Source organism: Brienomyrus brachyistius, chromosome 1 (assembly GCF_023856365.1).
Source record: "Brienomyrus brachyistius isolate T26 chromosome 1, BBRACH_0.4, whole genome shotgun sequence".
In the NCBI taxonomy this organism is placed as follows: domain Eukaryota; kingdom Metazoa; phylum Chordata; class Actinopteri; order Osteoglossiformes; family Mormyridae; genus Brienomyrus; species Brienomyrus brachyistius.
The window spans coordinates 22,082,859-22,096,642 of NC_064533.1; the positions used below are offsets into that span (position 1 = coordinate 22,082,859).

A 13,784-nucleotide genomic window follows, 5' to 3' on the forward strand; every position below is an offset into this window, starting at 1 on the left:
GTCCTGAAGTACCAAAAGTATGGAACCTGGGGTGGTGGAAAAGTGCCCTCGACATTAATACCCACAGCCTGACCCCTTGTGGCCATGAAGTTACATTGCATCGACAGAACTTTGCTCAGCTTCCAGACATGCTTCGCACTATGTTCATATCACAGCTTCCATCCATCCATTTTCCAAACCGCTTATCCTATTGGATCGCGGGGGGTCCGGAGCCTATCCCGGAATCAATGGGCACGAGGCAGGGAACAACCCAGGATGGGGGGCCAGCCCATCGCAGGGCACACTCACACACCATTCACTCACACATGCACACCTACGGGCAATTCAGCAACTCCAATTAGCCTCAGCATGTTTTTGGACTGTGGGAAACATGCTGAGTACCGGAGTACCCGGAGGAAACCCCACGACGACACGGGGAGAACATGCAAACTCCGCACACATGTGACCCAGGCGGAGACTCGAACCCGGGTCCCAGAGGTGTGAGGCGACAGTGCTAACCACTGCACCACCATGCCGCCCCTCATATCACAGCTTCTGTGACAAAAACTACTGGCTTCAGCATCCATTGGCAAATTAGCTTTATTGATAAGAATATGCTAAGTAATACGTGAAAAGATTTATTTAAAACATTTTCAACCTAGAAACTTCAGGGCTGGCTTGGCAGGACACTACAGTGATTTGTTCTGAGGCTGCATTTTTGTGTGATTGCTAGGATCACCGTGGAATGGCACAGTGTCTTAAGCACAGATATGAAACGTACAGACCATAATGACAGGTTTTCAGAAATACAATCAGACATTTGCTGAGCCGATAGAGAGCAGAGGAGCTGGATGTCACTGTGTCACTGTCTCCAGTCTCATTCTTCCCAGGCATCTCCATAAATGTTCTTCTTAACTGGAAAACACACAAACTGTCACTGGCACCAGGCTGTGGCTATTGTTACATCACAGGCCAAGCAGGAACCAGGTGTGTTGTGTGGCTCACCAACAGCTAAACAAAGCAGCAGGTGAAAGGAAATGACCTGGACTCATGGTTATTACCACTGGGCTGCATGATATAATTCACAGAACACTTCTACACATTTGACGTGATTCTGCAAGTTGGGGCATCTTTAGCAGTGAGTGTAATAGCCTGTTTGCCCATCTTTGACCTTTCAGCATACATTGTATACTTCCTTTTATAACCTACAAAAGACCCAAAAACCCAAGCAGGAGTCTGCCCCCTGTCAGGCTGAATGAATACAGCAGCTGAAAACCGCTGTCGTTTTTTTTCCAAGTCACAAAAAAGTGCTGGGAGCTCATCTATGAAGGCTTTGTACGAACGAAAAAGACAACAAACATTCATACGCACATTTATACAAAGCTTTTGGAATATACTGTATAAAGAAAATCTTAATCTCAAAATGTTTGCCCGCTTATAAATGACCCAGAGCTGTACGAATGTTTTGGAGGACATAGAAGAAAAAGCAACATCTATGGTTCAGACAGAAATGTGCATCCTTGTTGCATCTACAGTGTTATTGTTTTAAATGAATGACATTATACTGTATATACCATTATGTTTATTGCATACGTTCAAAGTTAAGAGGTGTGTGTGTATATAAAATAAGGATGTACCTTCATGCAATAGGTATAAAAAGGTTTGTGTGTATAACTATGTCACACATCACATAGTATCATAGCATATTTAGCTCTGTTAGAGGACATTGTGTGCGGCCAAATGCGAAGGGAGGGAGTATCTTGAGAGCACAATGATTATTTTTCCAGTGATGATTTGTGGCTTATCAGTCATCTTAGACTGCCAAGAGCAATTCTGTTGGAACTGTGTGATGAACTGGCCCCAGCTCCTGAACGATCTACATTACGAAATCACGCTGCTCCTGTCCATCGTTAAGTAGGCCTACTGACAACACTTGGATTTTTGGCGACAGGAACTTACCAGTGGGTACTGGCGGACTGACGGAGGAAATCCTAGCCCATCATTCCTCAAGCTACGGCTGGTATTAACTGACTGTCCAGACAGTATATTTAGTTTCCCTAGTTTTGACGTACAGTCAGCCATTACAATGCAATCTGTTTCATTCCATCAACGTGCAACTCATCTGTGATGCCAGCATGGTTTTAACAAATGTTGCACATTCACCTGGATCCATGCATATACAGTATATAATATGAGATGTATGCCAGGGTTTTTATATACATAAGTTTTCCTTTGATTTATACGTATTTGTACTTCACACAGGAGACAGCAGTGCCCCTTAAGTGCTTGGCTATTAACTCTACTTCACCAACCACACTGAGAAGTTGCCCATTTATTTTCTTCTAAATTTCCACCATTGCCTGGCTTGTTGAGCTGACCACATTAACAGCGGAAGTCACATTGTTTTTTTTGCTTGTGACTCCAGCTGAAAATGGTTTGGCATTCCTCTACCTTGGACACAAGTCTGTACTTCACATTCTGAAAAATTCCTTTGTTTTTGGTTGTTATCTCTGAGTGGGAATGGGGAAAAGCGTGCACACCTGCAGATGCTTCTACGATAATTTACAAACCAGTGAGATGCATACCTTAGTTTACGCAAGGTTTTATAAATCGTTTATGGATTGTACGATCATTTGAGTTTTCGTATATATGTACATTCTTCCACAAGAATGTGCGAGCATTTTTATAAATGAGCTCCCTTAGAAACCATGTGCACAGATTGCTATGCATTAGCACGCAGAGTGCACCACTGCGGACTGCTTATTCTGATAGCTTCATTTTCAGTCTTGCCAAATCAGCAGATGTCATCAGGAATGAGGAAAAATACATGCAAACCACTGCAATGCCCCACTTTCCAGGACTACAAACTGCGCGATCTCTGGCCTACAGAGATGTTAAAATACTCCAGCTAAAATTAGACTATATAATGACAAGGAAGGTTTGCTTGACATTATTGTGTAATTCATGAGTTCTGTCAGTTCTGCATCTAGTTATGCAGTCGTACCTTCTTTCTGGTAAGCAGAGCTCTCCTATGCCTTTTTGAGGGAATGAATATTGTCAGACCAGCCACCTTCAGCTGGCACATGGACTTACCCTCCTTCTTGGGGGGCACCTTCTCAGCGGTGGGCTTGATTGCTGCCTCAGCTTTCTGGTTCATGATGACCTCATAGTTCTCCCGGTTTCGGCTACGTAGCTCCTCATATCTGATCCTCCTCCTCTTGGGTTCCTCCTCCTCGTTAGGCAGGTTTGGTGCTGGATGTGAGGAGTTGGGGGGGGGGGGGTAGGTTGTCAGAGGGATGTGACCAATTAACAGACCTAACAGCAGCTCCTGGCTTTTCATGGATCTGATTAGTGTCAAGCATTTGTCCTGCTACCATAATGGCCTCTCAAGATTTAATTTTACTTCACCTCCTAATACATCCACAAGGAGAGGCCAGATGTGAAGTAAAAATCTACAGAGTGACTGGCTGATTCTCCTGAAGCCATCTGTCACCTAACAATTCTAGAGGGAAGTGTGGGTCATGGGCTTTGAGTGACCCCTACTTAAGCTTTTCCCAGATGGACGACAAACAGCTCTCCAGGGACTAAGATTACGTTTTCCAACTCAGACATTTTAATTTCAGATTTAAATGCGATTAACAAAAGCCATTAATCAACATTAAACCAATCTGCTTTGGATCAGCAGACAGTTCTGCAACTCAAATGTTATCAGATTTGGAATGGAACGTACAACAAAAGCTGAGTAACCGCGTCTGCGGAACGCCCTGCACTTTTACACCAACATTTTTATTCTAGAAATAGTATTCTATTAATGCAAGACAACTTCACTCCTGCATCATCTTGGCCAGCGTCTTGGCTGAGCCGCAAACGTGTATGGACACTACCTTGTGCACTGACATGGTCGCTCACGCCAGTGGGGGCCGACTCGCTGAGGGTAGAGCTGAAGGGGGCAGGCTGGTACGTGTCATAGGCAGGTATTTCGCTGTGGGAAGAGCTGCTTTGGAAGGATTCTGGCGTCCCAGGGAAGTCCACTGAAGGCTGGAAAACCGGCTCAAAGGCTGGCTGGTCAGGGGGCCCTGGCTCTGGCTGATTCCGACTTGCAAACCTGGCCCAAAGACCAGGTATGAGCCCAACTATCAGATCCACCCACACTCCTATCATAGCAGCAATTCACTAAGGACACACCGATCGACTGGCTAGTGAGCTGAAATGGCCAATTTTTGCCCTGATCAGCACTGGCAATCAACCAATCAGGCAAAATGTGGCCGATTTTATGAGTCGACCTAGTAGTTTACCACCTACCATGTTACTTTCTGTTCCAACTCAGTTTCCATCCACAGTTGTGTCCTCCACCCCTCACCTTCCCTTCGTCCACTAACATTCCATGATAGGTCAGGTAAAACACTTACGGGTAACATACTTGTTATCTAGAGATTTTTTATATAGTGTTGGATGGATATCTTAAATTTGCAATGTGTCCATGGAAAACTATCCCAAAAACATTCTGAATGACCAATTTAATTTGACAAATGCATAGCTGTTTTTCTTTGAAAGGGTTATTGTAAATATTTTGTTCTCAGAAGGTTAAGTTCATTTATGAAACGTTAAGAAAAAAAAACTGCTCATTTTTATTAAATTAAGAAAATCAGAATCGGCAGAATCAGCTAGGATTGGTACCAACAAGTGAGGCTAAAAAAAAAAGAATCGATAATCGATGGGATTGGCCAAGAGAAATTCAATCTGTGCACTGCATCCCTGGAATTCAAACATGTATACGATCGATAATGTTGGAGACTCAGGAGTTTTGTCACGTGCAGAGTAAACAGTCAGTTCTACTATGCAATGAAACTCTTACTCTGTGTGTCTTTCCACTCAACACATTTTAACACAAAACACACATCAGAAGTTCAGACTGAAGTACAAGTATAATTTAAGGTGCAAATATAGTTATACAATAAATACATGGACTGGGTGAAGTGTAATATGTATTCCAATGTAAACATGGCAAACAACGCAAGCAGAAAGTGGTAGGGGTGGATAGCGGGGCCAGTCCTATGTGACGGGTTTTTAGCACAAAAAAAAAAGTGTTTTGCTGTGTGTAGTACCAAGTTATAACAGAAGCGGTGTAGGTGGGCGGTACTGACTGGCCGTGTTGCCGCTGACGGAGGGCTTCTCCGAGTGGGGAATTCTCCAAGTTCTTCAGCTTCTCCTGGCACGTCTTCATGTAGGAGATCTTTCCCGCCATGAAACCACAAATGCCAGCGACTGCAGGTATACAAAGCGTACTGCCAGTGGGTGAATTGTCATCCCAGTTTTCTGCTTCAAAGCACCTCCACAGTCTTATTCAATCACGACCATGTATTCATGGCAGATATGGGGCTACAGCAGTGATGAGCTGTTTTAGTTTAGCATAAGGAATTGTGCATTCAATTTAGGCCACTTTGATGTGTTTGATAAAATCAGACCACAGAATGCAGTGTGTGTCACTGGAAAACTCCCCATGAGCTTTTTTCGGAAACTGACTCCATTCAGCTACTCTCACAGTGGTTACACCTGTTGCAGAGCTGTTGAGATGGTGGTTTTCAAGACCTTCTGAGATAACTGACTATGTCCAAGCTAACCCTGCAGTGTTATATACAATATGTATCATGTATTTCAGTTTTTCCATTTTATTCACTCCAAGGCACTTATGCAAGTTGAGTGAAAAATGAAATAATTTAAATGTACTAAAACAGGGGTATTCAACTAAAATTTAAAGAGGTTCAGTTAGGGAAACTTTCTTGAAGCAAAGGCCCAAAAGATCACAATGTCTAACTATTTAGTATGATATATATTTAAGTTGCCTATTAGTTGTATCAACAATGCATGTAATCAATACCAGACTGTCAAATCAAATTAATTTTGTACAATTCAAAAACTTTCTGACAATATTTATTGTCATGTGACATAGAACTTTGGCATGTTTGCTGGAGTGAGATGTCTGCATACATATGTAACAGTTCTTACCTTGTAAATAATCTGCTTATGTATTTAACAATGTAAATACACTTTTGACGTAGGTTTATAATGGATTAATATAGATTTGCCTTAAGATTTCCTGCGTAAGTCTGAAAGCGTGAGTGTCATGCTTGAGATTTGGCAACCCTGAAAATGTACATTTTTCATTTAACCTGAGTTGATTTATATAAAAAATATCATTACTTTATGCAGTCGTTAAAAAGCGGAAATTTCAACGAACATGAAATCAACAATAAACTACGTCTATATACCCAACATATTATATAATACATAATGTGTTTGAAAACTTTTCAGCATTTCAGGACACTCTATTAGGAACATTACGGCTTTTTGGTTGCGGGTGTTAGCGCCGCTGCTGTTATTAACACTAATGGCACATTAGCGCAAACAAAGGGTTCCATACACAGAACTGCATCTTGCTTGGCAGTCAAAGACATTTGACGTTCACTGGCGTGGGAAACGGCAGTTCTAGTGCTATACCACTACCGAAAAGACTACAAAAGCCGCACCGTTTAAAACAGAAGTGCCCTGTCAGGTTTTAAATAATAACTTTCTGTATTGACTATTGGTCCGGGTCCATATTGGACAACTTCTGGGTCCGGACCTGGCGGTCCGCTTGCTAGTGACCTCTGTACTAGAAGAATATTTTCGGAATACATCAAAAATGTACTCTTTTTAAAGATGGTTAAATACCATATAAGGGTGGAACAGTGTTTCCTCTGGGTACATTGGTTTTCTCCCACAGTCCAAAGATATGTAGCTATTTTAACTGGTAGCTATAAATTGTCCATAGTGTGTGATTGTGTGTGCCCTGTGGTGGACCAGCATCCTGTCTAGGGTATCACCCCAGCCTTGTGCCCTATACTGCCTGGGATATGCTCCATGCCTTTCCTGTGACCCAGACCTTGATAAGCAGCAAGAAGATGGTTGAATGCATGGATGGATGGATAAATACCCTATGAAAATTCTGAAAGTAACAGAAAAGCTGGGATGAATTTATGATCTCTTGAATGGCAGGGGTTCAAATCAGATCAGGTGTCCCAGGCTGCTATAGTACTCACACGCCATCTTGGGCAGGGAGCCGAACCTCGGGGAAGCAGTGAGGAACCCTAGGAAGCATCAGGAGAGGAAAGAGTGTGGAATGAGGCACGGTACGCCTTGCCGACATGCCGTGGCAGGATGTGTGGGCTTACCCCTGGCGATGAGCATGTGTGTGGCGGCCATGCTGAGCACTGCAATCGGTCCAGCTGGAAGGGGAGACCAGCAAGCCGTGAGATGGTCACAAAGCATCTAAGGGGACATGCGTGGTAAACGCAGCAGCTTCGGATTTGTGCACCTGCAATTTTAACATGCTAACTTACACCCTGGTCCCAAAAGTGTAGGACCGACTGAGGGATCCCCATTTTAGAGCAGTGCTCAATCTGCTTTTACATACATCTGTAGCGGAAGCTCTCCTGGTTGCACTCCTTCAGAACCCTTTTCTCATCTTCTGTGAGAACGTAAGCTGGACCTATTGGATTCTGGACAAGAAGCAAGACTGGTGTGTGTCCTTACAAGTCGACTGCCCATATAATATATAAAATAATATCACACTAAAATCATTCAATGCATACTTTAAAAAATAAATTCTAATTGGAAAAAAGCATGCTGCTAAAAGTATTTCTTCCTATGCTATGTATTTTCCCCGATTATCTACATCTCCCGCATGACAGATTTTATATTTGGGTTCCCCAGGAGATAAAAAGCATTCCACGAAACAACAGAAGATGCAGGAATCTCCGATAATTCATGTTAGTGCAGTACGCGCCTCCTTTTCATTTAGCCCAAAAGACACGCAAGTATGCCTGGCTTACTTGCATTTATTACTTATAAGCTAGCAAGGCGGCTAAATTACACATTTTTGCAGGCAGGGTAGACTCTACAACTTCACACTGATCCGGAATTTGACGATGATGTATTTTTGAATACAGTGTGTTAGTTGACAGCTTAATATTCTTGTACATCCAGATATCTGAAGTGTCTAGTCAGTTGTCTATTTAAGTATTAATACTGTGCTCGTGTCTAACCAGCACACTGGTCGGGAATAAACACAAGAGGACACAAAAAGAATTGGCATAATCTAGAAAAGAGAAATCTTCTTACAGCCTGAGAAACCCCGTGTGGTTGCTCGGAAGGTGCAAACCCCGAAGAATCCTGAGACATGTTTCGGGTAATGAAACACACTTCTTCAGTAAGAACACATCGACATCCCAATAACCTTTCCAGTGAGGAGGAAGTGCACTTTTAACCCGGAAGTACATTCTCGAAACGGCAATAGGGAATTATAATGTTTATACTGATCCTAGAACGGTGGACATTTTTTCAATACAAGTTTTTGGAGACATAACTGAGCTTTCTAAAGGTGGGTAATAGCGCGGAGTACTGTTTAAATGAAAATGATCTCGTGGATTGTCATATACGTTCGAAAGCAAACCAAATAGAAATGACAGACAGAAAATGACAAATAACTAAAAAGGCACATCTACCCATAGTTACACATTAAATTGATAATTTAAATTTAAATTATTACAATCTTTAATCTTACAAACCGTATAAGAATCATATTAACAATAATAGACAAAAAGTTACAGGTATTGAAATCAATAAACATTTATCCTCAAGTTCAAACGCAAAAATATTATTATATAAATCTGGAATAGTTGACATGTCGTTTTCTGCGTTAAGAAGATTTGGTCCTGCCCAAACATGACAACATTTGCTACTTTCCAAAAATGTACAGAAGATGCTGAGATGTACGTTTTGCTCGTCCAATCCTGTATGCGAAACTGCACCGTTTTCAGCAATCAGCCAATCATTTTGTTCGTTCTTGGTAACATTGTATTTGATTGTCAAAGCACCATAAATTAAATTGCAATTTTTATGGGCGGCTCCAATTTACTCCAATTGTAAATGACAGAGGGGGTGGGACAACACGCCATGAGTTTGACAGGTTAGCCGGCCTATTAGAAAAGCCACTTTACAACGCCGTTATCTTGATTCCCTCCAATCATATGGACTCGGGGGCGGGCGTTTTGCCAGACGTCGAGTTTTTAGTTGTTAAAAAAAAGAAAAGGAGCATAGCTAGCTACAGAAATAACAAGGGTGAAAAATAATAAGGTGGATGCACGTTTATTTTATTATTATTGTTTTAACTGTTGGAAATTCTCAGTTGCGGTCCAAGTTTGCCTCGCCTCGTTAATACGTTTTTGCACAAAGCAACGGAGTTACTCTTTAACTGAAAAGCACTTTATAGAAGGTAAGAACGGTCGCATTTTGAATCACTTCAGACTGCCAGGCGACCGGTTTGGTGCTAGCTGGCTAGTTGGGGCGACGAGCCGTCTTTTATCGTGAAGAAGGCCAAGCGGCCCGACGTCTGTGGTGCAGCAGAGATGACGGGCTCTCGGTCGGGCACATTGTGTGTTTCGTGGGGTGGAAGAGACACTAAGGACCGTCCCGTTCCCTCTTTTCCGTTATGTTCTTAGGTGCATTTAGCAAGGTGGCTAACCCGGACTGACGTGCAGCTAGAAGGGGATGCATCGGGAGGGCTAGCAATTAGCTGATTAGCTGACGGCGCTCTGGCGAGAGCTAGCTCGACTCCCCGTACGGCCAGTTGACGTTATTAGTCAGCGTGAGGGTACTTTGTGGAGCTTTTAACACACGGGCTCCTTTCCTCGGCGAACTTACGCCTGACGGATTCGTGCTGTGTGGATGCACCGCTATCGGTCTTCCACGGCAGAGTCGAACCGCAGTGGACTCATAGCATCGCCGGACTCGTCTTTGTTGTGCTGGCTTGCGTCTGGTAACCAGACTTGAAGGGGAAGGAGCCGTGACAGACGTATAAAAGCATCTGCTTCCCTCATACATAAGCCAGTAGATATGGGTACAAACACAAAAACCATAACGTAACGTAATTTTCAATGTCAGTGCACCGAAGGGAGTTTTAACAGCCTTCTCTCTGTTTGTTAACCCTGGCCGGATCTCTAAACCACAGTCCTACCAATGTTCTCACGCCGAGATGTAGATCCGTTATCTAGCATCTGGGGGAATATTATAGTGAGTCTTAAAAGGCTGAAACTTTGCTTTAAACGAAACACTCTACAATAACCCAGTAATACTGAATGGCACTAGTAATAGTACACTCGAGTTCAGGTTAACTGGCTTGTTACTGGTTCGGCATTGACGTTTAATAGCTGCTCATTTCACGAGTCATTAAAGGCAGTCTGATGCCCAGATGTGTTTCCTAATGACAGCTGAACCAGCAGTAAGCTTGGTCCTGTTCGTGTCTCCTATAACTTAAATTTAAAAGCAAGATATTCTTCCTCAAGGCAGGTATTTAATACTTTTATTATCAAGTGTATTCCCCATCTTAACAAGTAATCTTTACCTAATTATATGTATACTGGCTAGATGTCTCTCTCTACGTTCCCTGAATGTTATGTTGCGTTTCTTGTTATTGAATAATCTTACTAGGTTCTTGTTTTGTGAGAAGTTACTGTTCCAAAACTTCTCACACTTGTACCTGGAGATTCACTGGAAGCTCAGTCTAGCTGCATTTATACATAATTGACTCCTTAATAGCATGTATATTTGTGATTTGCTGTTTGCCTTGCTTTGAACAAAAGCATCTGCTAAATATGTAAATATAACACACAACAGAACCAGTTGGTGAAAGAAATATCCCATAGAGACCTCCCAGGCACAATAAGTTATTTTAGCAGTGTAATGTATGTAACATTTCAGTATTTAGTTTTGTATGTCACGGTGTACTGTTCTTTCCCCATGTCATTGATATTGGATATGTTCTATTTACTTGTTGGGACCATATCTGTGATTAGGGTGAGTGGATTTTATTTTTACACGCATAATTAGAGTCCTTCGGTGGAGCCCTAACCCATATTCTGTGTGGCAGCTGTTCTGAGGGGTTGTCTGGCATCCTATTAGGGGCAAGGCCACGTTTTGCTGAAGTTCTTCTCACTGACTGTTTAGCTTTGCGTAACAAAGCCTTCAGCTGAATGTGCCCCTTTCTTTAGGATTGGGGTTTAGAACTGTGCCCAGCCAGCACTGAAGTTACATCACGCAGGCAGACTTGTGTTCTGTAGGGATTTTTTTTGTCATGCATTCTGGTTTTAACAAGGTTTTTATTGCAGCATTGTATGGTGAAAGCCCTTAGTTTTTCCTGAAGTGAGGCCAGTTTTTGATTGACAGATGTCACAAGCACATCACTTCAGGTGATATTCCCACTGTCATTACTCACTGGCCAGTGGAAAGCCTCTCCCTGGTTGATGTGCATGGAGCAGTAAGCTGATTGCATGTAATTTTGCGACCAGCCAGTTGTGGAGACTGTGGGTATGTCCACTGTCATGGCAGAAAGCACCCAGCTGTGAATGTCTTGGGGTAGCTCCCTTGTGTGAATGCAATCCAGCACCTCACTCAGAGACAGGCACTCGCTAAAACCATTGTGTTGGAGCCTTTCATTCGCTGGGGTATTGATTAAGACAAAGCATGTATGCGCACACAAATTCGTATGTCAGGGAAACTCTTGGTTTGCCCGAGAAGTTTGCCCCAACTTCTCAATTTGATGACTCAATTCCTTTATTTTTTTTTCCCCGAGGACCCATTTTCAGTAATTAATAAACATTGGGTATTTTGAGGTTCTGTATGTTTGAAAGTAATTCTTAATGTAAAATGGTACTGAAAAAAATAATCTTGGTTCTGGCCTAAATTGCTAAAACTGTTGTTGGAGTTTAGAATTGGCTCTGATTTATGAGGTGATTCCTGCTTTTTCTTGCCAGGCCAAGATATGAAAACATACCTGTCTGCCAGATTCGTGTTACTGTTAGTGACATGAAGGACTTTATTTTTGTAGTATTTACCAGATGTCTGCTCAAAGACTATTACATGTCTCCCGTCCTCAAACTTGCCTACACTCCCGTGTCTGTGTGCAGTGAAGTGTTCGAGATATATTTTGCAGGTATGCAACACAGGCTTCTTCATGGGATTTAAATTTGTAAACTCTTGTAACCTTTTGGTCAAATGTGCTTCTGCATCGTATATTGGGCGTTTCATCATATTGGTCTGTCTGTGACTTTTTGACCCTGTGTCAGAGGGGTGTATGAGTGGGATGCTGGGATTGGCTTTGGGCATAGGGTTGGCGTTGAGGGACAGTTTACTCTGAACTCCATTTAGCTGGTCGGGGCCCCTCAGAGAGCTTACTTCACCAGACCTGTGAACTTGATGCGAATAAAATACCTCACGTGTCCTACAGATGTAACCTCACTCGTAGAAATATAGCATTGCCAGATAATATTGTGGCTATTTTATGGTTTAGTTCAGGTCCACACTGGTTTCGCAGTAACATGTCTCAAAAGTTTTTAGAGCCTGTAACTGCTATTGCCAAAAGGTTCTTCTTCTCTTGCCCTTAAAATTCCTGTAGTCTTTCTGACTTTTCTGTTCATCTTGTACTTCACCTTCTTGTCTTGTTCGTAGAAAGGGCTGTCCCCTCATTATTTATCAAAATACTTGATGTGAAAGTGCTTTAGCAAATAAATTCTAAGATGTGCTTGGTAGATGTATGGAGCTGTTCAGGCAGGTATATGGAGCCTGTAGCTGGCATGTCTGTAAAAGATATAGCCATGGGTTGTCTTAAACCTACAAAGCTTTATATTTTTTCCCCAGATTCTTCTGAGTGGAGCTTTTTTTTTCCCTTGTCCGTGTGCTTCCGGGCTCTTTGTACTTGCTGAACCGTGTAATGCGCTGTATGTGTCTGTGCTGTTAAGCGCCCTGCTTGCCCACCAGTCTCTCATTCAGGGCATGTTACCAAATTTCGTTGGATGCATCTAGCTCTTCCTCTGACGGGCAGCCCTATGGCCCACTCTCCGCTAGTGCCCTCCACAGTCTCCTGTGTAGTTGGATGGGTGGTATCTTCATGCCAAACAAGACGGGTTGTTGGCATGCAAGGGGCTGTTGGAGGAACACGTTAGCTGGGCCTTAATTGTTACTCGTGCCTCAACTGCGTTTTGCTGGAACCTAAAGGCTGCTTAACTGCGAGCAATTCCCAAGTCACAGCGTAAGAATGCACTTGGTGGTTTTGCTTAGCAGGACTGGTGGCTGCTGGATATTTGTTTGCACCTAATATGCATTATTTGTTTTTCTGCTCTTCTTTCTGGTTTAAAGTGAAAGAGCCAGAGGACAAACTAAACTGACAGCAGGATGGGGCTCATGTGAAAATCAGACCAATCGTGACACTAAGATGTCAGGAGAACTTTGATTTCCGTTTGTTTTAAGCAGGAGCGTTCTGGTGAAAGCGTAGGAAGCCACAAGGTCAAGCAGTTCCCTCCAGTGGGTATTTACACTTTGATTTGTGCAAGTGCTTTAATTTGAAAGCAATAGCAAAAAAAAATGCAGAGCCACAAATTTATCAAAGGTGAATGGAGAATAGTAAGTAAAATGCAATATGTGATGCAAAGTTAGATATTCAACAGACAGCATGAAAACACCAGAGAATCTATGTGTTTGGTTTTACTGAGGTGTTGAATACCCATTTCCAAGTTGACTGCATGCAAGGAAAGCCTAAAACCAAGCAAATGAGATGGTTTCACTTTTATTAGAACAACATTACATATTACATGTAGACCTACATTGCTCTCAGGAAGTAGAGATTGATTTTCAGAAAGCTTCCTATGAAAACAACCACACCTCTCTGTTCACCTGTACTATATACTATGAGAACAATAATTAAATTCCTTACT

General features: G+C 42.5%; 2 protein-coding genes across 4 annotated transcripts in view; one reads left to right on the forward strand and one right to left on the reverse strand.

The window, feature by feature from the left end:
* Positions 1–563: 563 nt before the first annotated feature.
* Positions 564–8,292, reverse strand: ociad1 (OCIA domain containing 1). Of its 2 annotated transcripts, XM_049008851.1 has the most exons (8): positions 8,140–8,292; positions 7,433–7,517; positions 7,191–7,244; positions 7,059–7,106; positions 5,124–5,244; positions 3,864–4,084; positions 3,073–3,231; positions 564–894 (listed from the first exon to the last, which is right to left on the reverse strand). In XM_049008851.1, the coding sequence occupies exons 1-8, from the start codon at positions 8,197–8,199 to the stop codon at positions 857–859; spliced, it is 786 nt and encodes a 261-aa protein (XP_048864808.1). In that variant the 5' UTR covers positions 8,200–8,292; the 3' UTR covers positions 564–856. The 2 variants fall into 2 exon arrangements, with proteins under 2 accessions (XP_048864808.1, XP_048864817.1); XM_049008860.1 differs by lacking the exon at positions 8,140–8,292 and having other exon boundaries at positions 7,191–7,287.
* Positions 8,293–9,079: 787 nt separating this feature from the next.
* Positions 9,080–13,784, forward strand: part of fryl (furry homolog, like) — a 62,865-nt gene continuing 58,160 nt past the window's right edge. For both annotated transcript variants that reach the window (XM_049027770.1, XM_049027783.1), the window contains exon 1: positions 9,080–9,292. The gene's annotated coding sequence lies outside the window, so the exon portion shown is untranslated. The remainder of the gene's footprint in view (positions 9,293–13,784) is intronic.

Coding starts and splice junctions, on each gene's coding strand:
- ociad1 (XM_049008851.1), bottom strand. CDS start 8,199: ATGTCTCAGGATTCTTCGGGGTTTGCACCTTCCGAGCAACCACACGGG. Junction 7,518..8,139: donor CACACGGGGTTTCTCAGGCT/GTAAGAAGATTT, acceptor CTTCTTGTCCAG/AATCCAATAGGTCCAGCTTA. Junction 4,085..5,123: donor CGTCAGCGGCAACACGGCCA/GTCAGTACCGCC, acceptor TCTTTGGGCCAG/GTTTGCAAGTCGGAATCAGC.